Here is a 27642-nt window from a genome sequence, read left to right on the forward strand (position 1 = left end):
TGGAGGGTATACGCGGGTTTATGTTTAAAAGTAATTTGTATTTAGCCTATACGGCTGTCTTCAATTGAGTGTTCACAAAATACGTTTGCAGCATTAATGGTTAAGGTAAGGTCATTTCGCTGCTAGGGTAAAGCGTTGTTATCGGGGGTAAATATAAGATATATAATTATATAATTTATTTAGCAACGGAAAAAAATCGAGATCAAAAGTGTGATAAAATGGCGACAGTTTTATCTGGCGCGATTTTAACATGTGCTTTTGATCCAGAGTTGTTTTTCCAGGAGGCAACAAAATTTAAGTGAATTAAAAATAAAATTATCCTGATTTAGAACCAAGATCGAGTGTATTTTAGGGAGATTAATAAAAGACAGCAAATTTTACAACCGCTATATATTTTACGGATTCCTACGCGCATTTTTATCGCTGATCAAAAGCTGCCTAGCTTTTAATTAGATAAATCGTCTGATTCGTTAGAATTTGAAACAACCACAAAGCTGATTGGTCGTATATTAATGGAGTGTAGGTAATAATCACCAGTACAATTTACATTTATCTGTATGAATAACCAGTATTCGGCTTTTGGGCACTGAGAACAAAAGGAAAATTCAGGACGAAACTTGATTTGAGAGGAGCTGACGACATAAAACACATGCAATTTATTACACAGTATTACACATTATTAATTTTACAAAGTCTTAATAAGTCATTCGAGAAATGTAAATTTAAAAGCACCATTGACTCAACATACCTACATCATATCGCACCAATCGTAATAGCTGTCCCTTTAAAATATGACAAAATAAAAAATTATAAATGCAGATAAAACAGTTTATGCGACTGACCTAAAATTAAAGAAATCTTTAGTTACCCATTAAAAAGTCATAAACTTTTCTTACTTTCTCTCTGCCCTGATTTCCTCCAGGTCTTCCGGCAAATCAAAGTTGTTGGTTTCTGGCAAAGGAACAGTCAGTAAGATTTGAAAGAATGATAAACAACCAAAGATTATCAACGGTATGTACCACCCAGCTTCACCTGTATAAAGAACAGTAGAGGCCAATAGCGCGCCTACTTTACTAAACGTTATGCAAATGCCTACAGCAGATGCCCTTATTGTAGTCGGGAATAGCTCTCCACTAAGAAGATACAACACTGGATGCGATACCTACAAACTGGCCATTGCCCAACGCCCATCACCCAACGCTTATTTATACTTACAGCCATACCAATCAAACCAGTCATGGCGAATAAGACATTAACCCAATCATTAGGTGACACGAATAGAAGTGCGAAAAAGCATAGTCCAGTGAAGCAGCTTGATATAGCAATACTTTGACGTCTACCATTTCTGTTTACAACAACAATCGCAACAATTCCACTGATCGAGTATAACAGTCCTTGTAACGCAACGGACATATAGATGCTATCGAAGAACTGTCCAATGTGCTGAGAGAATCCATAAAAGCACAAATCGGAAATCAAGCTAAAACAATACGTATTCATAAATTCTAAGCGACGACTTGCTCACCAATTGACACCCAGCAAAAAGATGCGTTTCAACAGCTCAGAATTAGTAACGAAAGCCAATAGGCCAACTTGCGTGTTCTTCTCTTCATTAAGACGGCTCCATTCCTCCAGAATCTTTATGATCGAAGTCTTATTTGTACCGTTACTTTCTGTCGCCTTGTCTAGGATCGCCGTTGCCTCTCGTCTTCTTCCAACTGCCAAAAGCCAACGAGGTGATTCGCTTGCGGTCCTATATCGGTAATTAAAAGATAATGCCTTTGAAGAAGTCTGACTACATCATACCAAATATAAATGATAAACATAGCGCCCAATATTCCAAGCGCCAATTGTAACTGTCTCCAATCTCTTACGTAGTATGCAATCGCAGCCAGTATAGCGCTTCCGATACCAGCCGAAATATGGTATAAAATGGGAGTGATGGTTCTCCATTGGCATCCGACAATCTCCATGCAGATTACGAACGAAGTCACCATTGTGCCTCCATTTGCAAACGCCAAGAGGAATTGGGAGGTTACGAAGCCGTAAAACCACGGAATAACGGCTGATATTAACCCAAATATGGTTTGCAAAAAGATTGATATGGAAAGTACTGGTTTGCGTCCCAATTTATCCGCAGCGGCTCCAAACAGAAGTCCACCTGGAGGCAAGCAGTGGTCAGTTTTTCTGATCCAAGAGTCGCAATGTAATTACCGCTCATTACTCCGAACAGCATCGCCAACTGTGCGAGATTCAATAGAGGTTCGCGTTCACAAACCAAATCCCATTCGGTTATAATACTCGAATTTGTTATCGAATCGCTGTATTCAAAACCCCAGGGACACGGAATCATAGAGTCGCCTTTCTTAGATGTAGGATCTTTAATTAGGCACGAACCTGGTTTCATCTACAACAATGCGTTCCATTGAAAACTTAATTTTGCTAAGTTTTGGAAAACATGATAAATAGTTAAACTGTATTTATCCAAGGACTCTATGATCTTTCATTTTTAATTAGGCATGAAACTGGCTCAGCATATTTACGCTATACATTATCCTTCTGATAGCGTTTTTTTAAAAAAAGGATGTCAAAATATACGCTCATATGATTGATATTAATAAACAGCATAATGACTCAATAAAACGTGATGTCTACTAAAAATACTAGGCAGGATTACAAAGTGAACTGTAACATCTTGCGAAATATTTTGCGTGCATTTATCGCGACCGGAGGCAAAAGTCGTAAAATAAAACAAAAGACATACGTCACTACCGCTCATGATGTGGGGCCATTTTTCAATTATGGCATCGGGTAGAATGGGTTGCTTGCAAGTGAATTCAGTTGGTGGTGCTAAAAACACCATTCCCAATTGAATCCATGCCAAGGGCAGCAGAAGTAAGGACATCATGATGGATATCTGGCACTGCCACCGTCCGAATTCTCCAATGGTGTTATCCAAAACATCTCCGGTGTTGGAAATACGAGAGGTCACATCGACGTCTACAATTTCAGTGTAGGTAAAGTAGTTCGATTACAAATGCAATACCCACCATTATCATTAGTTCCATATGTTTTCTTTTCAATGTTTATTTTGCCATTTTCCTTGTCAATGTTTTTCTCAATGCGATCGTTTTTGATTTGCATTTTGGGAGTTACCATACACTACAGCAGTATGTACATACGTTCGTTCTCGTTTAGCCGTAACTAAAGGAATGATTTCTCATAAAGTAGATGTTACACACCGAGATTAGATAAAGATGATCTTTTGACCCCCTATTAATGATACAAGAGGGAAACGCAGTGTGGTTGGTAGATAATGATTAACAATTTCTCAACCTATACTAATTCAAGTGTGCCCAGTATTAATTAATTATAAACTTATTTATAACGTATTAAATGATTTCATTAGTATCTTTCCATGGATGCGAGATTGAAAGCCCCCTGGTCGGCCAATTCAGTATATTAGTCATAGCAACAAAGTATTTATAGCGATATAGTATGTGATTATTTAGGTAAATATGTGGCAACATTTGTTTGGTATTGGAGTTTCGTAACAATCCGAAACGTGTTATTTAGATGATAATTTTTTATTGTTGCTAATTATTCAATACACAAAATGCGTGAGCAGTCAAGAATGGTCAGATAAGCACAATCCTCAAATTAGGACTCTTTCAGTTCATTTTTGTTTTTGCCTCATAGTGACCATAGGGTGACCTACTTATGCCATTTGCTGAAAAAATTAATACTTTTGCCATATTCTTGACGCATGAACATAAAACAAAATATGATGTAACAACACTATAACGTCATAATTAGAACAACTGCAGTAATCGCCGGTTAGGTCCTCTGCAGGAAGTAGAAGCGCCGGAGATGCTTTAATCTTTCTTCTTTTACTTTTATTTTCATTTATTTTTAAGTGGGGGAGATTTTAACCGAGGTTTGCTCCCCCTTTTCCATTATGAATTTTCTGTTGCCGTATTCTGCCGCTATTTTGAAAAAATTGGATGTTCCTATCCTGCCACTCATATCGAATATTCTCTAATCTGCGTATTGATTCAAAAATTTTGCAAGCAATCATTTTCTTTTCACCAAACAGCAATTCTACTTGTTTTCATAATATGTTTTGATCAACGGAAAAACTAAGAAATGGGTAGATAGGTTTTTAAATTTTTACTACTGAAGTGTCCGATTGCGAAATTCACATATTATAGGTACCTGTTGTCGAGGTAAATAAACTCACTGTTTGGAATATACCTACAATTTCTTTGAAAAAGAATGGGAATATGGGATGGAGCCGGATGCGTTCTAAAAATGTAACATTTCTTTATCTGTAACATTTTTAGCCGGTTTTTTCAGTCCTTCGACCGAAAATGTCTATTGATATGAATAGTTCACATTGTGTCAATAGCTTATCAATACATCGGAAAACTACTAATTATTGAGTTTAATTAATGCCGCGAGTATACAGTGATATTAATTAAGGAGGATTTACGTGTAATGTTTTTCCCTGTCTACTTTCTAGCCCAGTCAGAATAGAAAAAATAAAAGAACTAATTCATGATTATCAGGTCCTTCGGAATTGTGTAAGGGACGTTTCCCTAATCAACATAATGTAAAGTCCCCCCGACTACCTGCTGTGCTAAAGGAGGGAGGAGAGTGAGAGCGGCTTTGAAGGTCCCATTTTATAGTTGTTTGCTTACAACATGGAAAAGGTACGCTATAATAAAAAATTTTGTACATAAAAATCAAAGCTTATTAAATTTGCTAAAACTTTCAGTGGATACATAATTATGAAAAAACGCATCGTTTTTATGTTATTGACTATCCAAGATTGAATATTTTCATATGTGGATTATACATATCAATGTAGTATAAGACCAATACCTACATCATGATTTCCTTTGGTTTTTTCCCTCCAAGAAACCTCATCGTAACTGCATAAAGGAGAGGTAGTAATTCGAAAGTGGATCGTGCTATATACAATGTGTAACATCAGTTATTTACAGTATCTAAGACTAATTTTCGCTGTCCGAAAAAGTGAATGTGTCGATGTTGTCTTCTTTATCGCCGTCCTCGAGGACCGGTGGGCCGTTAAAGTACGCACTTTCACATCCACAAGCTGAAGTGCAGTTGATGTCCGTCTTACGACACCCACACATCGGGCAGCATCAAATTCCAGTTGTGCAGCGGCAGAAGATGGAACTTAAGACATTGGCCGGTGCTAGCGGGTCGCTAGTCTTGATGGGATGGAGCATTCGATCCTCTCCTCTCACCCAACCCCACCGCTGTTGAGGGTAAATCCCGCTATGCGGATCGAGTTGACTAGTACGGTCATGTGTATAGTCCACATATTCAATCTTGGTGGGTCAAAAACTTAAAAACGGTGGTTTTTTTTTAAAGAAAGTGTATAGAATCAAAGTTGTAGCAAATTTAATGAGCTTGTATTTATATGGAAAGAATGGAAGGAGTTAATAATACATGATTTAGTTCCCCTATTTGCCATTTTTTGATCTATTCTTACTGGACTATTCATAGAGTAATCCCACACAACACGTCAGACCAACTGTGCGGTACCTAGCTGAACAAAGGATTCCTTTCCGGGTTTAGCGTTTATACACATATTTATTTCAAGTGTCACTTTAACTAGCATCTTGTAGGAGATCTGGTTGTGTCCTGGAGTTATTTTATGCTAAATTGTAACGGTAGTTATTAATTTGCATTTAATTTTTTTCGAAATTTCGATGTGAAACGTTGCATATCACAAAAATTCTTTAGGATATCAAAATCTAGAGTCCGATTTCCCAGTTCAACTAGTGGAATTGTATTTATTTATTTAGGTGTTTGCTCAAAACAACAGAAATAATATTCCATATAACCGTTGAGTGAAGGTTCACTCAACGATATAACCTTTTGGGAACAATGATTGTGTCTAAAAATATGTATACAAGTAACTATCTGATAAAACAAAGTGAAGTAAGTAAATAATGTTTCTATAAACATAAAACCAATTTTTTCTTAAATTGCGATAAAGACAGGCCAAACAAGTGCAAGTTGTTCGTTTGAACTTTGTGCAAATCATTGTACAACGTCATCATGCGGTGAATTGTCATGCGTTTTTAAACGTACGCTAGGGATTTCAAACATTGTGAATTTCCTTCTCGTTCTATGATCGGAGATATTGATATTGATCAGAGACAGCAGATAGGAAGAGTTTAGCTGATAATCAAGAAGCTTGAACAAAAATATTAATGAGATATTACGTCTTCGATCACTTAGGACCGAATGCACAAAACTGTTAAACCGCGATTAAACTGACAGTTTGTTCATAATTTTCGATTTGAGGTTGTGAAAAGTAATTTTTATAGAATAATTAGGCCTATTCTAATATTTTTTTACATAGTGATTAAATTATCGGACTTTTTTAAACGAAAAATCGTATGGAAAGTGGTACTTTTTTTCCATGGAGTTTCGTCCTGTCTATGAACAATAGCATCCATTTTTGAGTGACAGTAAATCGCGAATGTCAATCAAATTATTCAGTTGTGGGTTATTATAGATCATTATGCAAAAAAATTTCATGTTGAAAGTGTCTTTTTTCCATGAATTTGCTGAACTGCAAATTCATGAAAAAAAGTATCACTTTCAAAACTAGTTGTACAAATAACTAATTAAGATTATATATTCATTTCTTTAATTGACTCGTGTAAATGCGTTTTCTAAAATTCTTCTCCATGAGGAGAATGAAGTATTCCAGTCGAGCATTCTTCCACTTTTGAAGCTGGTAGTTTTTTTTTTAATTGCTAAATTGACCTATTTTGGATTTGGGGTCTCCGTTTTAGAGCAATTAGGTGTGGAAGATTTTTGGCCAGTAAAGCTTCTTCTGGCCCTTCTGGGAGCTTTTATATATTTTGTTGCGACATTTCTCTATCGAAAGCTTCTTTAATTGCCCTTGATACCTTCTTTCTAAAAACGTACCAATAATTTTAACATTAAGCATTGCTTACATTGCTCGATGCATCCGCTTTTCTGGCATTTCGTTTTATGATGACATAAAAGTACTTCAATTGCTTACTGGTTTTTTTGGCGATTCATTCGGAAATGAAATCTTCTGTGACGAACTCTCATGAGCTTGATATAATTATGTTTCAGAAATGGCGGAAGTATCTGAGAGATCGTCACTCTGGATTCTAGTTTATATGTTCCTTACTAAATTGGAAAAAAATTAGTATTCGGAATTGATATAAGACTGAAAGCATGCAGCATCGAGAGGTCTAAAGGTGAGAAACTTATCAGGAGGCAGTGCTTAATTTATGATATTTTAGCTACTGTAATAAAATATATGTTGGAATAAGCTCCACTTTCAATAAAATTAAGCACTCAATGTAAGTTTAACTGGAACTTTTATTGAACGAACTCAGGACAATCACTAAGTAACTACGAGTTAAATAAGAAGGTAATATTTGCTTCGAGATTTGCTTATGATTCAATCAATTATTTCAACCAAATGTTCTCTCTGTACTTCGGTAAAGTTTTGGCCACGGATCTTTTTTTCCATTGTTAACACAAACATACCAATTCAAAAAGTAGGCTTTGCAAAAATATCACACATTTCCATAAAAGTACAACGTTGCCGGCGCCAATTTTTACCAAATGTATAATCAACGCTTAATCACCTTGGTCAGTTAATCAAGAAGTTTTTTTTGTTTTGTGCATACCAATCGCACTTAATCAAAGGTTTAATTTAATCATACGATTAACTAACGGCCTGATTATTTATTGTTTGTGCATTCGGTCCTTAGTCTCTTAAAATTATACACGTTTATTAAATATTCGTAATGTTCATAGTGGGGGTACACCCTCGTAAGTCTAAAGTGAAGACAGCGTAAGAGTTTGCTTTGAATCATTTCGATGGCCTTTATATGATTTTTCGTATATGGTGACCAAATGATAGCTGCATATTCCAGCTTAGATCGCACTAATGCATAATATAGAACACCAAACGTTTTTTTATTTCTAAAACGATATGAACATCGCAAGATAAATCCTAAGCTAGAGTACGCGGCCTTAATGACATTCTGGATATGTAGGTCGAATTTCAATTTGGCATCAAAAAGCACTCCCAGATCTTTGTGATTGCTAACAACCTCTAATACACTTCCCTGAATGTTGTACTGAAATATATCATCTGCCTTACGAGAAAAACGTAAGCATTTACATTTATCTATGTTCAGGGGTAAGTAATTATTAGAACTCGATTGCACTACGGAATCGACATCAGCTTGTAGTTTTTGACAATCCGAGTAGTCTTTTATTTGGTAGTTCAGCTTCAAATCATCTGCAAACAGCAAAACATTTGCATATACTTGATTACTTCGGTCAAGTCATTAATTAATTAAGATTATAAATAACAATGGCCCCAAGTTTGACCCTTGTGGCACCCCGATGGTACACTGAACACCTTAGATGTAGCCGTTTAGTTTTAAAGTGAAAATTCGTTCGTTAGCACGCAACGCAACCAGAATGTTCCTGATAATAAAATATTTTGATTGGCTGGGTCACGATTGCTACCACTGCGTGATCTTTAAAGAAAAGTCAAATTAAAAAATCCGCGTTTATTAGTGCGACCAGTTGGTTTACCAAATTAAAATTGTGATTATCTCGCGTCCGAAACTGAACATAAAATTGTAATTCGGGTAGGGAACTACCACTGGATAATCGCGTGGTTCTCGTCGATAAGTAAATTAGTGCTGAATTCATCAAGGTCGAAGGTTGTGTTTCTCGAACATAATACATCTCTATCTTAAAAAATCGACGTACGACATATTAATTGGTACGCATGTTGCGCGAGTTTAAAGTACAGTTACAGTCGATACAGGTGATTAAGTGACTGTGTCACTAAAAAGGGAATTATTCTGTAAGCAAACGACGTAAAAACCTTCACTGTGAAATGCCCGTCGCATAAAATGAAGTCGTCTTCGGTCAAGGACAGTTTAATTAAACGCGCTGGGCTTTTTTCGTTACAATAGACTCACATGTGTAACGGTGAACATAAGGGCATTAACTGTGGTGGTTGGAGTACGTAACTCTGAAATAAGATTTGGTAAACAAATTTTTCCTTTCTGTGAATAAAACTATTACTCAATCCCATGCATACAACCTGTTAATGGCCAACTTTAACGTTAATAAAACCAAAGAGTAACGATACTCTTTGATAAAACGTAGTGTGTATTGGGGGCGGAATTACTTTCCGTTATTTTTTTCAACCTGGCCGTCGTTCCGGTGAAAACTTATCGGCATGGCATGGACCCAAAGTACATTTACCCCATTTGCTTATGTAAAAAGCTGACTGTGATCGCATCGATCAACAGTACTGGCTGGTAATTTAAGAAGTTCAGTAAACTGTTGTGGATTTTTCCTGTTATGTAATGACCGTTTGCATCGACAAATTTAAGCGGAGCTTAGCTTAAGCGTAGCTTAAAACCCATGACAACCATTGGGCCGTATGAATAAAAGGAAGCAAATGCTTATACTTGCAAAATTCAAAGTAAATACTCGTAAGTGCTCCTTCGCACTGGGCGACTTAGCAGCGCTTCTAAGCAGAAGGACAGGACGCAGTGCACCGCTGCTAAACCATGCTAAACAGACCAGTATGAAGGGGCAGTTAGGAGTATTTACTTTGAATTTTGCAAGTATAAGCATTTGCTTACTTTTATTCATACGGCCCATTGTCTCAATAATCGTTGCAATGAATATTACATAGCTCCCCTTAAATTTGTCGGTGCAAACGGCCATAAGTGTGTGGGTGAGTTTGGGTGATGTCGGTTGTAGTGATGTTTGTGTTATTCATAGGTGTAATGTATTCAGTGCGTGTGGTTTCTGTAGTAATCCACGGAACACGTGTCTTTGGTCCATAAGTCTGATCAGTAGGTATAGACGGAGTGTTGGAATGAGCTTTTTATGGGTGTTCCCATCTGTTCATGTCTTCAATCACATTTAACTGGAAGGCAGAAGCTGCTATTGGAATTCAATATTTATAACAAGTGCATTATATCTCAGTATGCCGATAAAAGGAACTTTTCTTTCAGATATTGCTTGTTTAATGCCGTCATATAAATATATAAATTAGGATATATCTTTTCAGTGCAACTCAATTCTTCTGGTAGCCGTGCATTTCTTCAACGTCCTCTATTGTATCGGGTAGTCGTTTATTTAGTGTGTCTGGCAAAGGTAGTACTAATGCAGCTTGAATAAATGAAGTTGATCCCAATATTAATAATGGAACAAAAGTTGCATATTCCCCGCTTTGTAGCACGATAGGTGCGATCATTGAGCCCAACTTGGAAAACATAACGGTTGTTCCCAATCCTGCGTTTCGTAATATCGTTGGAAAAAGTTCGCCGGTAAACAAACATAGGGCGGGATACGCTATCTAAGAAAAAGTCTCCTCTAATTTTCACCAAAACTTTGTGTGTTTCACTTACTGACATTCCGAAGAAGCCGCTCCCGGACAATAGTATTCGAGGCCAATCATTTTTATAAACATCCAAAGGAAAAAAGCATATTCCAAAGAAGCACATACCAATGAAACATGCGGCACATGAAATACTCATTGTACGTCCATACCGATTAATAACGTATATACATGTAAACGATCCAGGAATGACTGCAATTCCTCCAATTGCTACCCCTAGATAAATGTTTGCGCTAATTTGGCCGAGATATTCCGAGAAACCGAGGAAATTCATTCCAGAAATTACACTGCAACGAATTTTAGCGCTCATTGACTAATTTTATTACGCTTATAACATCTTACCTACTTAAGCATAATTTTATAGTTCGACTTCTCAATTCCGGTGTTTTGAAAAGCATTCTCAAACCCAACTCCTCATTTGTATATTTAACTGGAGGAGAACCGTGTATGCTATCAATAGCTAGTTTAAGTTGCATCAGATCCAACTGATTAACGCAAGCAGCTTTCTCCAATATTGCAATGCTTTCTTGTTTTTTTCCAACAACCCAAAGCCAACGTGGTGACTCTGAGATCATCCTGTAAACGTCCCACTCAATGCACTTGGCTCAATTGATACCGCACCATATATAACTTAGATACAAAGCGCTCAAACCGAACAGCGTAAGTTGTAAACATCGCCAGTCTCTTAAAAAATATGCAGCAAAAGCCATCATTGAGGTACCTAACCCAAAAGGAATATGATAAAGGATGGGAACAATTGTTCTCCAAGCGCCTCCCACCACTTCCATACATAATACGAATGAAATGACCGAAACACCGCCATTTGCCACGGCCAGAAAAAATCTGGACACCAAAAACGTGCTGAACCACGGAAGGATTCCGGTTAAAAGTCCAAATATCGACTGAGACACTATTGCAAACATTAACACTCTTGCGCGTCCTAGTTTATCAGCCGCCAAACCAAGCCATATACTTCCTGTGGTGAACTTCTACTTATGCGGTAAAGAGTTAGCACTTACCAATTAATACCCCAAACATAAGCACTATCTGAGAAAACTCAATTAAATGTGACTTGTTACAAACTAGATTCCATTCGGTTATAATGCTAGAATGAATCACCGACCTATTATAGGCGTATCCCCAAATGCACGGTATAACCGATCCATTGGCGGGATACCACATTTTACAATTGCCATATTCTAACGTAGACTGCAAGAGACGGGTGTTTAAACCTGAAGAAACCGTACAACCGTTACGCACGTGGCTTTTAAAGGTATCGTTAGGTATATTAGTTAACTGCTTCCATTTGTCAACATCCATGAATTTATACTCCCGGGGTGGTTTACACCAGAACTCTGTTGGAGGGGCCAAGAACACAATTCCTAATTGTATCCATGCCGTTGGAAATCTTAATAGTGCCATCAAAGTTGACATTCTACATTGCCACCTACCAAAATCGCCAATCGTTGCTTCAATAATATCGTTTTGAGTAATATTGTTTTCTCTGTCTGTAAAACAGTATTGCAGAAAACACTTTGCGCTCTGTTCTGTACTTGTTCCGTAGTTACGGCCAATTTTATGGCACTTGTTAACCGTAATTCCTTCAGATTTGACATTGGGATTTTGAGACATGTCATATAAAATGTATCTTCAGTCGTTATAGTAACGATAACTTCCTAGCAACGGATTGTTACATCTCAATCGTGATCGGGTATGTTCCCTTATATCTCAAGAACGGATTGTCGGGGGAGGGTACACACAAAGGGCGATTGGGACGTTTGGAAGAAATATGGGGTCATTATAAGGGTAAGTGTACTTTATGATAACCTTGTGTATCCATTGATGATGAGCGAATACTCGAAAACGGTTTGTTGAGAGTAGAATCCTCACAAAGGCAAAATGAATCAAGCGCCTGGACGAGACATATCGACAAGTGAAGTGAAATCGAATCGCTTGAAAACGAAGTGTCGGAAGAGGATACTCATAAAGAGCAAGTGGAACGTCAAGACGAGACATATTTACTGGTGATGTCAAAACTTTACATGCAATTGTCTGCAGAACGGAGTGTCGGAGGGGGTACTCAACGGCGGAAAGATCATCTCGACCAGACAAATCTACCGGAGATGTAAAGGGGGAAATGCAATATTTTGCAGAATTTCTTTAAGGGACTGATTTTTCTAGCATGATATAACGTAGATGAATGTAGCCCAGGCGGCCTTTAAATGTTTATGTGCAAAAGGCCCCCTCCCCATTAATCATCTACCAAGAAAGTAAACATTTATAACTAGAGCATTTCGCTACGTTATCACCCAACCATTGGCTAAGCTAAGCTATTTCAGTTTCACAATTTATACTTGTTTTCTGTTTTACTCTTTCCGAAAAAATGGTGCACCGTGCACGAGAAACACAGTCTACATTCAATCTGCGTTTAGGTAGAGTTGGAATTTTTTTAGCTTAGGGAGTTTGAGTAGTTTGAACATTACATATCATAAACAATTTATAGGGTATCGAAATCTATAGTTGTACTTCTAGTCTTTTCTGCGGCATTTGATTTCTATTAAAACATTGTTTTTTATAGCCTTCGGAAACTTCAGCGACGAGATGTCGGGAATTTGCATCATATTCAGCTATCTGAATTAGTGCTATTTGATTACAACTGCGAAGAGAAGACGAGACGGAATTTTAGTGCTGAGGGATAACCTCTTCCTCCTTTGCCTCCGTCGGGATAGCAATTCCAATTGTTTAAAAAACGTGGACTATTTTACCAGAAATTGCATTGAAAGGAAAGATCACGACAGTCGTCTGACAGTTAATCCAGAAAAAGCTCCAGAAAAGTTGTCGATCGGGAAATGCCAAGGAATAATTACGTAATAATAAATTAATAAATTAATAATAAAATTAATATCTACCCTAAACTATATTGCATTTGGAGTAAAGATTATTGTTTTAATTTTTAGTGAAATTTGAATGGAAATATTCTTAAAGATATCCACCACTGAGCAATTTGAAGCCGCTAGTCTTACATGCAAATTTGGTGATCTCACTCACATGGGCAGATTTGATCATTTAACTTTTTTCAATCCGACATACAGTTTTCACGTAAAAAAAGAAAATATTTTTTTCTCTGCACTGTGATATTGTTATATTAACGATATTGTCATGATCATGCAGAGAAACGGTTTTTTTAAGCGAAAACCGTGCATCGGATTGAAAAAAACAAAGAGATCAAATTTGCTTAGAAATGGGGAATTGGGGATTTCAAGAATAATTTTTATTTTCAGAGAAATCAGTGGCGTACCATCAATGTCTGCCAAAATGGGCATGTGAAATTCCGTACGAACGCCACTGGTGGAAATTAAAAAAATTTAGTACGTTAATAAATGCGTCTGGATACATAGTACATACATTCCAAATTTCATTAAAATATCTTAAGTGGTATTACAGATACTAAGAAATAATAATAAATGATTTATTTTTGAAAACTTTACCACCCTGTATCTCAAAAGTTAAGACGTTTATGACATAGGTTCATATGAAGTTTTCTTTTTAAACTGGACCCAAAAATTGCCCCCTTAAATATTGACATTCAATTATGAAACACCCTTTATAATTAATTCTAAAGTAAATAACTAAACTTAGTCCAAGAGCGCTAAGATATCATTTAGTCCTTAGGGAATTGAAATTTATATCTGCCAATCTAGGTAATTTATTTGTTGCGAATGATATGTAGCAACGATTAAAATAAACTTCTTGAATGTTTTATTTTATAAAATTATTGATTGACAAAATTAAAATACCAAAACGCAACTATCCAGGTAACTAACTAACTAACTTTTTATAGTAATTATTTAGGCGAGATGCAGTAGGCATATATTAAACAAATTTACAGAGTAATGTATAGGAGATTTAAACAACGAATTGGTATTAAGTGTTGGAACAAAGAAGGTGGAATTACTACGGGAAAAATAAGGTGGAACATAAAAGAAAAGAAAAGCGACTAGGTCAGGGCAATCGATCTTATCATGTATTTGTTTGTAAAGAAATGTTAGACCCCGGCAACTTTCGTCTGTTATAATGATAAAATTTGAAAACATTGCAGCAAAGGCTATTACTATATCCTCTAGGTGGGTAAACAGCTTGTATGCTAGAAATTTGATAAATCTACGCTGGACAATTTTGACCATATGAGTCTGAGTTTGGTAAGTTGGGTTCCAGATTAGCGAACAATTCAAGTCTAGAACGTACTAATGCAAAGAATAATAGTTTTAGGGACGCCAGGTTAGAAATTGATCTACGACAACGTATTAAGGAGCCAAGCATCGACATAGACGAGTGAGATAGCTCATTAAGATGGTAGGTAGGAAAAATTCAGTTGACTGTCGAAATAAACTCCGAGGTCTTTAACGACAGTTTGTCTGTCCAAGCAAGTACCATTGATGTTGTAGCCAAGTATTATATGATAAAACAACAAAGGTCCCTTGTGGTACTCTTTACTAGAGGTCACTCTAGCAGAAGAGGATATAAAATTATTATATGTAACTCCGACAAGTATGAGGCAAATCGTGAGGAATACTATCAAAGGTTTTGGCAAAGTCTGTGTAGACAACGTAGTACTGTAGCCATAAAATTGGTAATCGACGTAAGATTAGTCACTGTAGATCTTTGTTCAACAAAGCCAGGTTGAGCGGTAGATAATAAGTTTTTAACGCATGGAAAAATTCTAGAATCTCAAAAACCAAAATTAGATAAAACGCTGATATGTCGATAGTTAGTGACATCTTTTTAGTTTACGCTCTTGAGTACAGGACAAATATAAGCTAGTTTCCACGTATTCGGATGTGTTGCATCTAAGAGCAGCATTAAAAATGTAAGAGGTACAGCAAAAATACGACAATGGCCTCTAACTAAGAAGATGGGCGGTTAACACGTTCAGAGAGTGCAGGACCGGACATGATAATCCCGGCTAATCTGCAGAAGGGCCTGGAACCGCTGCTCTTGTATTTGTTGCAGTTCTTCAGATCCTCCCTGGATTTATATATCCTCTGTTGCTGGAGGAAGGTAAAAGCCGGATCCTGCGAAATATCACATGGAGAAGGGTTACAGGCGCATCAGCCAATCATCGTTTCTGTAAAAACGGTGAAGAAGCTGGTACATCTATTTCAACATGCTTACAGGGCTGGTATGTCCACGGAGACGGCTCTTCACAGCCTCGTGTGCAGGCTGGAGAGGAGAATGCCTGCTGGGGAGGTAGCCCTGGAAGCGTTCCTAGATGTGAGGATGCGTTTAAAACACCACGTTCGATTCCATTAGTGATGCTACTGAAAACTTTGGCATTGATGAATCAATCGCAAGATGGATCCGCGCCACGCTCGGAAACAGAATCAGGGTCCTTCATCGGGACGACCGAGATGAACTCCTCAGTCACTAGAGGATTTACGCAGAGGCTCGGAATCTCGGCTAAGTGGCTGGGATGACTTCTAAGCTTCTAAAACTAAATAGAAGCCAGATCAGAAAAATCACCGGTGTCCACTGGATGGTCAACTATCACCTGCATAACATTGGACGTGTGGAGGAGCCCACGTGCAGATGTACCTATCGGTAACAGTTATCTGGAGTCTGGGAGGGTGAATCAGCGAAAGGAAGTATGCACAATGGGCCTAAGGTGTGCCTAGTGCTGTCTGGTCGGGCTCTCCATATGAATAAAGTAGAACAGACAGGTAGCAGGAATCGCCTCTTCCCGTCGTAAAATTTTTATTAAATGATTCTAAAGAGCTTATTTGCTGTGTACAACCTACAAAAATTCCTTCATTTTTTCTGTACAACGAAATTATGCTGCATTTTATTATAAAAAAGCGGAGAAAAAAATCAAAGTTAAAAAACTATCTAGCAGCTTAGTGCGCGGTTAATATTTAGGATGGGCGATTGCAGAACTTAAGATAAAATAGCGGTACCTATGTTAAAATCTCAGTGTACATGTAATACAGCAGCTTTTATAATAATTAATTAATATCACAGATTTAAAGACTAAAATCTGTGTTAATATTAATGCTGTAGAGAAAAGTAGAACCTTACATCTGCACTAGGCCGCCGACAAAAAAGAAGGTCAACTTAATGAGGATGCCGTACCCTCTTAAGGGATAAGTTGCAAAATGTCATTCTTATTCTTACCTGCCAATTGAATTAAATAAGGAGCTGAATACTGATGAAGAGCGCTTTTAGGTCTGACCTAGGAAGCTTTTCTGTCATGAATTTGGCAAAATTTTCTTTAATCTAGCAGATCTAAAATTTCTAATGTTTTAAAAATGCTAAACAACTATGCTATATTTTAGGTAAATGAATAGGTGTATGCGTTTTGATTATAACAGTACGTTCAAAGAAGAAGAAACACCTGCCATCTAGTGGTCACGATTCTTCACTAAAAAAGATATACTAAAGATCATTTTTCTACAACTGAAATTAGCGTTATAACAGTTTTCTACACCACATCAAATATATAGCAGCTTATTTATTGTAGCTGTTGACCACAAGAGGAGGACGTTGTTCGTTCTGAAATCAAATATTATTTATTAAGTGGCGGTAAAATTAAACTTAACAAACGTAGTGTCCAACCCCCACAACCATCGACGACGAGAAACTTGATGTTTGGGTAAAAATTTTCTACAAGAAAAATGTCATAAAAAATCCTACATTTCCTTCATTTAGACAGCGTGAAAAGGTCGCCGCCTGTAGAAAGATACAAAACGAATTAATTGAATATAACTTCCATCGTTCATTACTTTATTAAATGGTTGATTTAAAAGTCAAATGGAAAAGTGAATTTTCACGTACCTATATGTGTAAGAAACTGTCACTATTTTAGAAAACAATTTTTAGTTACATTTTGTTTTGAGACATCCAGAACATCGGGGGAAGTGTTACGTTGTCGAATGAGGCAGTGAAACGTTTACGTAGAAAGTTTTTTTTCTTCTATAAGTGAAAACATGATACAACTGTCAACGAACGCGTGGATATCGACCTCAGCCAAAAATAGAAGGGCAAAGCTCCAAAATAAAATCACAAAGTAGATTTTCTGGACGCATCTTCTAGTATGTGGCACACCGTTGTCGGGTTATCAGGGGCGGCGGCGTTAATTCAAAAAACAGCTGAGTATCGCGGGGCCTTCAACCTCAAGGGGTGAATGACATCACGCTACAAGCCTCTCTCTTTACAATACTTATTTACTATTAAGTACTTACTTACAGCTTTCCTTCATAATCTTGACGAGAATGTGAACAATGATCAATAAGAAAACAATTGCGAACGTCTCACCCCTTACAAGCGATCATCATTAACGTACAAGTGGGTAGATTCTCGTTGCATTTAGTCAATTGTCATTTCATGAATTGAACGACGAATTCATCGCTCATTTATTCAGGATTACGTACAAATAGACGAAGCCATTGACCCTTACATGTAACATAATCGAAATTTTTCGTAATTCTATAAATAATATCACTAACTATATATAAATATAGAAGAGCTTCTACTCAGTCAGTGATCTGTAAAAATAAATAGCTTTATGTTGATTATCTGGCCTAAGAATAAATTCTTAACTGATTTTAACCACACCGTTCGCGACAGGTATAAAAATAGTTTCGAAAGATATTGAATAATTGATCGCATCGTATAACTAGGTCAGTGGAGCGATATTACGAAATTTTGATTCTTAAGTTTTGAACATTATAAATACGTTAGCAAAATCGCCACAAGTATGTATGTAAATTACCTCACATCTCTTTATGATGTAACAAAATATGAGAAAATGGAGGTCACAGTTGCTGATCTTGACTTCACTTTTGCAAAAAAAATTAGGTCAAAGTCTTGCAGTTTAGTTTAAAAGTGCGTGGAAGGTCTCAAGGTGTTTGTTCGAAATCTGTTCACAATTAAATTATAATTCGGAACTGTTTAAATCTTCAATGTTTCGAGCAAGCAAGTAATGACCACTGATGATTACGAGTACAAAATGAATGGCAAATGCAGCTTAATTTATAATTTGGTCCTCACTTTGCTCCTACCACCTCGTTACCACCCTGCACTTCGCCAAATGCGTTTGCAAATCTGCACATTTACAATCATACACTTTACCGATTTTTTTTAGACTTCTGTATCAAATGAAGGATGTGAGAAAATAGTTGTTCATGAATCGAAACTGCACGGCATAACGAGATAATCCACTCTTCACCTGCTGTTTAAGCTTTTTTTTAAATAGGGCATTTTACTTAATTTTCCGGATGCAGTTATTGCAAAGCAAATTCAATTTAGATTTCTATATCAGACATCTACGTACAGAGGAATAATGGTTAGGAGTTACGATAGTATAATGGAGAAAATTTGTTGCATAAAAGTCTTGATTTAAGAAAAATTTTCAATTAAAACGCCACTAGGTACGCTGTTCGCCACACTAGAATTACTTTTACTTCATATTAAACTGTCATTATCATTATCATTTTTTTACCTAGATGGAAATGAAAACAATAAAGGTATGTATATGGTAAAAAAAATTGCAACGTTATATGGTGATACTTTGAACCCCCATTCCTAAAAGATACTTTCCCCAGTGTGTAAAATGTCAATGCTATGGAAAAGCTTTCCACCCCTAAGGAAAAGAAATGCCAAACGATTCCGCCCTTCAAAAACTGTCAAACAATATCCCTACCCAACATGCAAGTCACTCTGGGAATCGTATGCCTCTAGGATTAGAAATGAACTTCAAGAAGCCCCACTTGACCATTGCCACCCCACAGCTGGGATTTGTGGTGGAGTGGAAATAACATTTACTAAAGATTTTGTGAACTTCCGTGCAGAGATAGGGGCCCCCATCCCTAAGTCGTGCTTGGGGGGCCCACAAGCTGTAAATCCGCCCTGAGTAGCGCTGTGTCAAATACAGTAACCTACTTTCTGACCCACGGATCAAAGAAAGATACCAGACTGTATCGATTACTGCGTAAATCATTATTTTTTTATCTGATCATTCTTCAAGATCTTCATCGCTATTTTCCAAAAAGACTGACTGGAATAATTTTCGAGAACTAGTAAAAACAAGTTGTGTATCAGCATACGCATGATGAAAGCGCATTTTTAGTAATACCGATTAGTAGTTTATTAGCGAAGTTTAAAATTATCTATCTCATGAGTAATCTAACTGAAAATAGACTAGAGCCTGCACATCTACACTATAGCAGGAAGCTTTTAGTGAAAATTTGAAGTCTCTAGCTATGGTAATTGCTGAGATCTCAACCGGACAGACAGCAAGCCAGCCATAACGAATATAATAGCCATAGCAAAACATACAACTACAAATCATATTTAAATCAGCAAACGACATGGAAGAAACTATCGAACAATTAAACAATACATTGCAACAAGAAGGTTGGAGCTCGACTCCAGAAACAAAACTAGAACCTGGAATAAATGACTAAATCGACCACAACTCACAATACCGCCACTGAAAAGGGAAGATGGTAGTTAGGCTAAGAGTGAACGCATTTAACATGAGGTTTTCCAACTTCACCAATTCAACAGGCGGGAATAAGAAAACGAAATTTGTCAGTTTTTTAACCTTCGTGAAAATAACGAAAATCACAGCCTCCGAACATACCCGAATGACCATAAGCGTGCGGAATTATACAACTAAAGGGCGCGAAACAACCACGTAGCGTCTCATTGTCTTGCAATGGAATTCACGTGGTGCAATCAACCCTTAAAGTATTAAAAAATTCAAAGCAAAGACGTGCATCAGAAGAGTACATTCATACTTAGGAATGAAATTGCTTACCCCAACTCGAAACAGCAAATTAAGAATATGACCTCATCAGCGCTAAAATATTAAAAGAACTCCCACATCGGTGTAAAAGTTATAACCGAAATGTTTAATGCGACTCTAAGAGCGGGTACTTTCCATGCCAATGGAAGGTCGGCAGATCGCGGAAATAAAAAGGATGCAAAAGTCTGGAAAAACACCTGAAGAGGCGAAGTCATACACACCCATCAGCTTTTTTGTTTTTTGCTTTTTTTGTTCATTTCCGGAAAAATGATTTTCTTTTAACGAGACTTGGTTGAAATATACTATTTTATGATTCAAATAACTACAAATTTTTTCTATATAAAAAATTAAGAGGTTTCTGAAATACTTATTCGTTTTTTTCGGCAAAAAACTTTTTTTTCAAATTAAAATTGTCCTTCAAAGATTAATCCTAGGGAGTTCTATTTGGTTTCATTTTTTTCGTGTTTATCTATACTTTTTGATGAAATTGAAGAAGCACAAAAAGCGAACACATTGAATTTTCTAGTAAATGTTGATAATTTGTTTAAATTCTGCAAATTTGTCAAAAAGTGATTTCAGCATTCGATTCTACGGGAAAAAATACAAAAGAGACTACATTTCATTGTTTGAACACAGAGACTTTGTTCCTTGATAGTATTATTAGTAACATTCAAATGAAAAAATGTTGTGTGCTGAAATATAGTCTACGGGAATTTTTGAAAGCAGAATGACCTTTTGTTTACAATTGAATTTGACCCCCTTCCCCTTTCTAGACTTCCAGATCGTTAGAAGCCGTAGAGGGGGGTGACAGGTTACTGGTTAGTCCCATTAGAAGCAAGGCCCACGCTTAAAAAATGGTTAATTCGCCTGAACTATAAATCAGTTTTGGAAGAAAAACAACTACTTCCAGAACCATGTTTGGGTTCCGACGCGCCGACGGAAGCACGCAACTGTGGAGCAGGTGCGCAGGTTAGCTGCAGAAATTCACAAAAACTTTGAAAAGAAGAAATATTGTAGGTACTGCGCTGTTCATTAACATAAGTCAAGCTTTTGACAAGGTTTGGCATACGGGCCTTCGGTATAAGTTGAAGAAAGTGCTGCCTGGTACATGGCATAGCATTTTTACGTAAAATTTCGAGAAGAATACACCAACATTTGTCCAATCCAAGCTGGAAGTGTGTTGGATCCTGTCCTCTACTTACGTTATACTGCTGATTTGTCTACCAGTGCAAATACCACATTTGCAGATGGCAACGCCGTCCTAGCTACTCACGAGGAGCCTACTGTAGCCACAGATACCCTGCAGGAAAGTCTGAATAAAGTGGAAACTGGGTTTAAAAAATGGAAAATAAAAGTGAAATTTGTCCAGTCAAATGGTGATTTTCCAAAACAAAATTGCGGAGGTTTTCTTCTCAACGGTTTTATATGTTTTCGAGGGTGCTGAATTTAAATTTATGGTTTGCTGCCTTATGAGATCGGTTTCATAGCCAAAAACGCAAAAAATCGGAATTTTTCAGCACTTTTTTTAGTTGTTTGCTTATATCTTAAAAACTACACGTTTTTTGAAGATGCGCTTTCTACACAAAATTAAAGCAAACAAAATTTCCTACAAAATGCACTAGTGCACTTTGATTTTGTGTTAAGCGGTCTTCACCCTAGAGCTCAGTGAAACGAAATGATTGTGCACAGGATCATCATTCCTTTGAGTGACCTGACGTCATAGCCACAGTTAATTTGTACGTTTCCGTTTTGTTTTGCGTCGTCCACTAGAACGCCCAGGTAAAGGGTCTTGGGCAAGCGAAAGTCCATCAAAGAGTCAGGAGCTGTGGAAGGTCTAGGCTGAATACTAATGTGACTGTTCAATGTTACATTGAAAAGTGTAACACTAGACAAAACTAAGTAAAAATGCATAATAATGATGCAAAATCTTATATAAATTGATACCTTCTGTGTCTTCAGCCGCTTCAGGCGGTAAGACTGGAATTGGCTCATCCAGATCGGCTTCGCATTCTGCATCGTATCTATCGTCGATGTTGGAGCACGACCCTTAACACTGCTGGCACAGTTTTGTGCAAAAATTAAGTTTTTTGTTGATTACTTGTTTATTCCTCGACTTGAAAGAGGTGGTAGGTACTGGGCACTAATCGAAATTCAAAAAATCGTGGTTTTTTAGCGAACTTTAGCGCGGGTACCGGTTATCGCAAAATAAAAGCTAAATAATGTATTTTGTAGAAAATTTTATTTACTTTAATTTTGTATAGGACGCCCATCTTAAAAAAAACCTATGTTTTTGAGATATAAGCAAAAAACTGAAAAAAGTACTGAAAAATTCCAATTTTTTGCGTATTTCGGTATAAAGCCGACTTCCTACAAGGCAGCAAACACTAAATTCGGATGCAGCATATTCGATAACATATAAAACCGTTGATAAAAAAACTTCCGCAATTTTGTTCCGAAAACGGTAGTTTTAGACACGCATTTACTGGACTACATTTACATTCAGAAGAGATACATGTTTTCCAGTTAAATTGAATAATCAACAAATTCCACAGTCTGATGGGACGAAATATTTGGGCATCCACCTGGACAGACGCTTGGCGCATATCTTCACGAAGAGAAAGCAACTTGGGTTAAAGTTAACCAAAGTATACTTGACCCTTACTAATGTACAAGATCATCTTGAAGCCTGTGTGGACCTTTGGCATTCAGCTATAAGGTTCAGCATCCACCTCCAACATCGAAATATTAGAAAGATTTCAATCTAAAAGACTGCGAATGATTACTGATACACTATGGTTCGTCGTTCCCAACAGGCCAACAAGGTTTATCCAGCGAGAACTACAAGTGCCTACTCTCAAGGAAGAAATTAAAAACTTCAGCGAAACATACTACGAAATATTGTACGCCCATCCGAACAGAGTTGAAAAACTGAAAATCGGTGACTACAGTAAAGACAGACTAAAGCGACGAAATACAAACGATTGGTTAAATAGACTTGAAGTGAACTTCCTCCTAAGCCGAAAACCGGAAAAAGAACCGAAAACCAAACCAAAACCGATATTCCTTCAGAAATGGAAACTTATTGAGAGCCGGAACCTTATTCTTTTTTTTCGGTTTTTTAAGGTTCTTATTAACACGTTAGTGGAAGTTGAAGGACGCCAGCAAACACAACAAAATCGATAAAAAATTACTATATGATTGTCATCGATGGATTATAAATTTTAAATGAGGTGTCGAAGTTGCAGGCAGTACGGGGGGGGGGGCGGTAATTTAGCCAGTACTGCAAAAATAATAGGAGGAGGGGCGAGGATTTAGAAAATAAAAATAAAAAACAATACTACATAGGTACATAATTTCTTTTACATAAGTGTTTGTATATTTCTCCTGTTTTTAATTAATGTTGAAATACATATTTCCCGCTTCCTCCTTTATTCCCCTTGTAGTTGTAAATTGGCTACACTGACGATACGTCACGTTTTAGTATTCATGACCTTCTTTTGCACACCTATTAATTAACAAATCACGTTGTTATAATGAATTTTTTGAATGCCATATTTTCTAAAAGACTAGAACCGTTGTGGACCGAAAAAAAAGCGCAGAACTGAACCGTAAACTTTTTGTAGAACCGAAACCGATATAAATATTTTTGATTAAATATAAACAGAACCGGAATCGATATTTCATTTGGGTCCGGGTCCCTGCTCCTAAGTTCAAATTAGTCATTCTATGATTAAATGGTTCAAAAATACGTCATAGGACGATTCCTAAAATTTTGACAATAGTATTGCTTATTATCCTCTGCTCTGGATAAATTATAATAAAAACTATTAAAAATATATGTAGTAAACTAATTCCAAATTGTACCGGTCCTATGATGGGTTGCTAACCAACGAAGCAATCCTGAGCTTAGTGAACTAATGATAATCATCCCTGTGATGTATCAGAAATGTCAAACTTAACGTACAAGTTATCTGTCAAGAACCGTTATTTTGCGTTATTTAGTGTAGGCCAAATAACGTTTTCTACAAAACAAGAGAAGGATAATAAATAAATAAATAACCCCCACGTTAAGGTTAACGTTAGTGATACATCATAGGGCTGCTTGTTTATTAACCAACTACTAGTCTACAATCTTAGGGTATACATTATGCCCATATTGGCAACAATGAATGTCTAATAAGATTTCATTTAAAAACTCCAATACTTCCAACACTTAGGTACGTCTTGTGATTAACTTATTCATTAATATACGTAAGTTGCAAAATTGTGTTGCAAATTAGTGGTATAAGCTTTAAACCAATTTTATTTATCGCAACAAATTCGGCAATTTAAGTAAGAATAGTTCAGTTCAAAGACCTCACAACTGTAACCCAATTTATAAACTTAGTTCAGATCTGCAAAACATAATTTATAGAATAAACTTCTGAAACGAGTAGAGTTTGTCAAACTTGTCTCACGGCATTAATTATTTTAACTGTTTCTGATAAATTCATCTTAATGAATAAGGAAAGGTGGCTTAATGTGCGTAATGCATTTTCAAACTTTCAAACCATTTTGTACATAATTGGTGAAAACGGTTCATATTTTGTTAGGAGTTATCTTTAATACTTGTACTTGCAATGAGTAAAAGTATATTTTGATACTACTACTTCATACAAATGTTCCAACGAAATCAGAACTACTCTGCACTGTGTTGGGGGTAAGTAATCGGTGTGTCGTGTGGGTTTGCAAACCTTTCGTATTTGTATAGGAAGATAGCGAATTTACATAGCGCATCAGGGTGGGACACTAGTTTCATAAGTAGAAAGTGCTGTTCAGCAACTAAAAACAACCTATACATACAATGGGAAGAGCAAGAAATTTGGTTAAGTCTTATCAATGATCATTTTCTACTTTCTAATACTGATCATTTCATCTTTTGCACGAATAAACCGATGGACGGATGGAAAAAGTGCTAATAGTAGCACATTTATCAATTCGTCCATTTTCTCAAGTAGCTTGAAAGATGGAGAACAGAGCGTCTATTGTGCTTAACATACACATGGGTACGTTTTGGTTATAAGGGGAACTTTTCGCAAGAAAAAATTCCCCTTATGTAATGGTTTTGTCCGCCCGTCTGGCCTTCCGTCTGTCCGTCCGTCTGCCCGTCCATCTATCCGCCTATTCCTTGTCTAACTCGAGAACCAAAAGGGACAACGATGTCAAATCTTCGCCAGTCTACGAGTTCAAGGATCAGAGTTATTGAATATGAGGGCGATTAAAAGGTGAGCGAGCTGAGTGTCAAACCAGGTGTCAAATTCTTGACAGAATAGCTTCCTAGCTGAAACCAAAAATTGCCAACATATGTACGCACTTACAGACGGGAAAAATTTATTCTTTAAAAGTTGCTTAAAATGATCTAAAACGTCAACATTTGATGAAATTTCGCATTGTACCTAGTTCCATAAATAAGAAAGTTGCATTTCTACGCATGCGCAACACGATTTTTGCGCATGCATTTTGTTTGCTTTTATTAGAGGGACCTACCATCCAATTTTCGTTAAAATTGCTCCATAAATAAGAAAGTTGGATGTTGCACATGCGCAACTCGATTTTTTGCGCATGCATTTTGTTTTCTTTTATTAGGAGGACCTACCATCCAAATTTCGTTTTAATTGTTCCATAAATAAGAAAATTGCATTTCTGCGCATGCGCAACACGATTTTTGCGCATGAATTTTGTTTGCTTTTATTAAAGGGACTTACCATAGAAATTTCGTTTAAATTGCTTCAGAAACAAGATACCTGTTAGAAAACGATTACCAAATAAAAAGCCATTATATGACATAAATAATTATTCATACATTAAATATTGAAAGTTAGGTTACCTACTTCTAACAACTGGCTAACTTCATGTCCATGAACCTAGCAGAGCAAGGCCAGCAAAACATAATCAAACATATTGCATAATTAGCTGCTAATTAAGTGCCCATTCCCGAATTAAATGTTCCTTTTTTTTTAAATTATTACATGTTCTACCAGGTGCATATGAACTCATCAGAGCACTACCTCAAAAAACCAAGAAAATGAAAAGTGAACTAACCATAAGAACCTCACACCCTCCCCCCCCCCCCTATATTGAAATCAGAAACCATAAGAAATACATAGTCTGTTAAATTAGAAAAACAGTTGCGTATTTTAGGGATTAGTAAAATGATATTTAAAATTTAAAAAATGCCTAGATTCCAATTAGTTCCGAAGATATTCGAAAAAACCAAAATGAATTATTTTGACATTTTGTCAACGCCTTTCTACAGCACAATGGTAAAAATTGTTTATTATTTAAGGCAAAGAAAATACTAAATTTTTAACATTTTGGTGTAGTAAGCATGTCAAAATAATTCATTTATGGTTCCTGTAAATGACATACCTAATAAAGAATAATATTCCTTTTTACAGTCCATATCAAGAAATGAAGTTGATGATGGTTTTTCAAAGACGAAACGTCGCAGCGAAAATCTGTGAGCACTATCTTGTACAGCTTAAAAGGTTTCTACAAGGAAGTGTTGTTTGTTTTTTGGTATCTTTTCAAACGGCATCAGAAACGAAATTCTTGGATCAAAAAGCTTTAAACCTTCAACTTAATTTAGGAACATTTTCGGGGAAGGACCCCCGGTCCCCGCGTTTTCGTTGGGGGGAACCCCAAACCCCAGATGTGGAGGAGCGCAAATTTTAAGTGGCCCAGCTTCAGATTATAACTTCCAACGAGTAAAGAACTGTTTAAGAACAACGACTAGTGATGCAAGACTTTGCCCCTGATGTTGATGGTTGTGGAACATGAAGAAACTATAAACCTTAACCTCCGCCAACTTGTAAAAGATTTTGAGTCTCTGAAATCATATCATTACCCTATATTATATTATATTATATTGCTATTTGCAAATTGTTTATGTTTATATTATGGTAACAAAAACAAAAGCACATATTTATTAATCACTCTGTAATCGGACACAAGCCTGTTGAGGACCCAGAACAAGAGAGCGACAATAAATAATAATTAAAAGTATTAATGTACTGCAAAAATATGTTTTGCCGTTTCTGAAATACCAACAAAGGTTCAAGAAGGAGTAGGTATCTTGAAACTTAAAATTATGTACAGTAGGTATAGGCAGTCAAAACTTGCACGTAATATACCATAAGCCTGCATTGCTTAGCGCTGGACCCCCTAAACGTTAAGATGAAATGGCGCCCCTGATATCTGTTTAAGAGTCCCCTGCATGAGCTCTTTCATAGCATTTGGAAAGTTTCCAGGTATCCCTTAGTATACGCTCTTCTACACCCTTCTAGCACCAGGTACCACCACAGTGAAGATAACACCCCGCCCTACGGAC

At 36.7% G+C, this 27642-nt stretch overlaps 2 protein-coding genes across 2 annotated transcripts; both read right to left on the reverse strand.

Moving 5' to 3' along the window:
- Window positions 1-641: 641 nt before the first annotated feature.
- On the reverse strand, window positions 642-3229 carry LOC116163008 (organic cation transporter protein-like). Its single transcript, XM_031476827.1, has 8 exons — window positions 3051-3229; window positions 2765-3000; window positions 2215-2407; window positions 1807-2161; window positions 1526-1753; window positions 1216-1480; window positions 897-1162; window positions 642-842 (listed from the first exon to the last, which is right to left on the reverse strand). Exons 1-8 carry the CDS (start codon window positions 3157-3159, stop codon window positions 830-832), a joined length of 1665 nt encoding a protein of 554 aa, XP_031332687.1. The 5' UTR covers window positions 3160-3229; the 3' UTR covers window positions 642-829.
- Window positions 3230-10095: 6866 nt separating this feature from the next.
- Window positions 10096-12109, reverse strand: LOC116163012 (organic cation transporter protein-like). The gene is made up of 7 exons (XM_031476834.1): window positions 12025-12109; window positions 11732-11979; window positions 11491-11680; window positions 11093-11447; window positions 10814-11047; window positions 10482-10758; window positions 10096-10429 (listed from the first exon to the last, which is right to left on the reverse strand). The coding sequence occupies exons 1-7, from the start codon at window positions 12101-12103 to the stop codon at window positions 10148-10150; spliced, it is 1665 nt and encodes a 554-aa protein (XP_031332694.1). The 5' UTR covers window positions 12104-12109; the 3' UTR covers window positions 10096-10147.
- Between the last annotated feature and the right edge of the window lie 15533 nt (window positions 12110-27642).

The sequence above is a fragment of the Photinus pyralis genome, unplaced genomic scaffold (assembly GCF_008802855.1).
Source record: "Photinus pyralis isolate 1611_PpyrPB1 unplaced genomic scaffold, Ppyr1.3 Ppyr1.4_LG2, whole genome shotgun sequence".
NCBI lineage: Eukaryota > Metazoa > Arthropoda > Insecta > Coleoptera > Lampyridae > Photinus > Photinus pyralis.

Coding starts and splice junctions, on each gene's coding strand:
- LOC116163008 (XM_031476827.1), bottom strand. CDS start 3,159: ATGGTAACTCCCAAAATGCAAATCAAAAACGATCGCATTGAGAAAAAC. Junction 3,001..3,050: donor ATATGGAACTAATGATAATG/GTGGGTATTGCA, acceptor CTGAAATTGTAG/ACGTCGATGTGACCTCTCGT. Junction 1,163..1,215: donor CTGGTTTGATTGGTATGGCT/GTAAGTATAAAT, acceptor GCCAGTTTGTAG/GTATCGCATCCAGTGTTGTA.
- LOC116163012 (XM_031476834.1), bottom strand. CDS start 12,103: ATGTCTCAAAATCCCAATGTCAAATCTGAAGGAATTACGGTTAACAAG. Junction 11,048..11,092: donor TTGTATCTAAGTTATATATG/GTGCGGTATCAA, acceptor GGACGTTTACAG/GATGATCTCAGAGTCACCAC. Junction 10,430..10,481: donor GCGGCTTCTTCGGAATGTCA/GTAAGTGAAACA, acceptor ACTTTTTCTTAG/ATAGCGTATCCCGCCCTATG.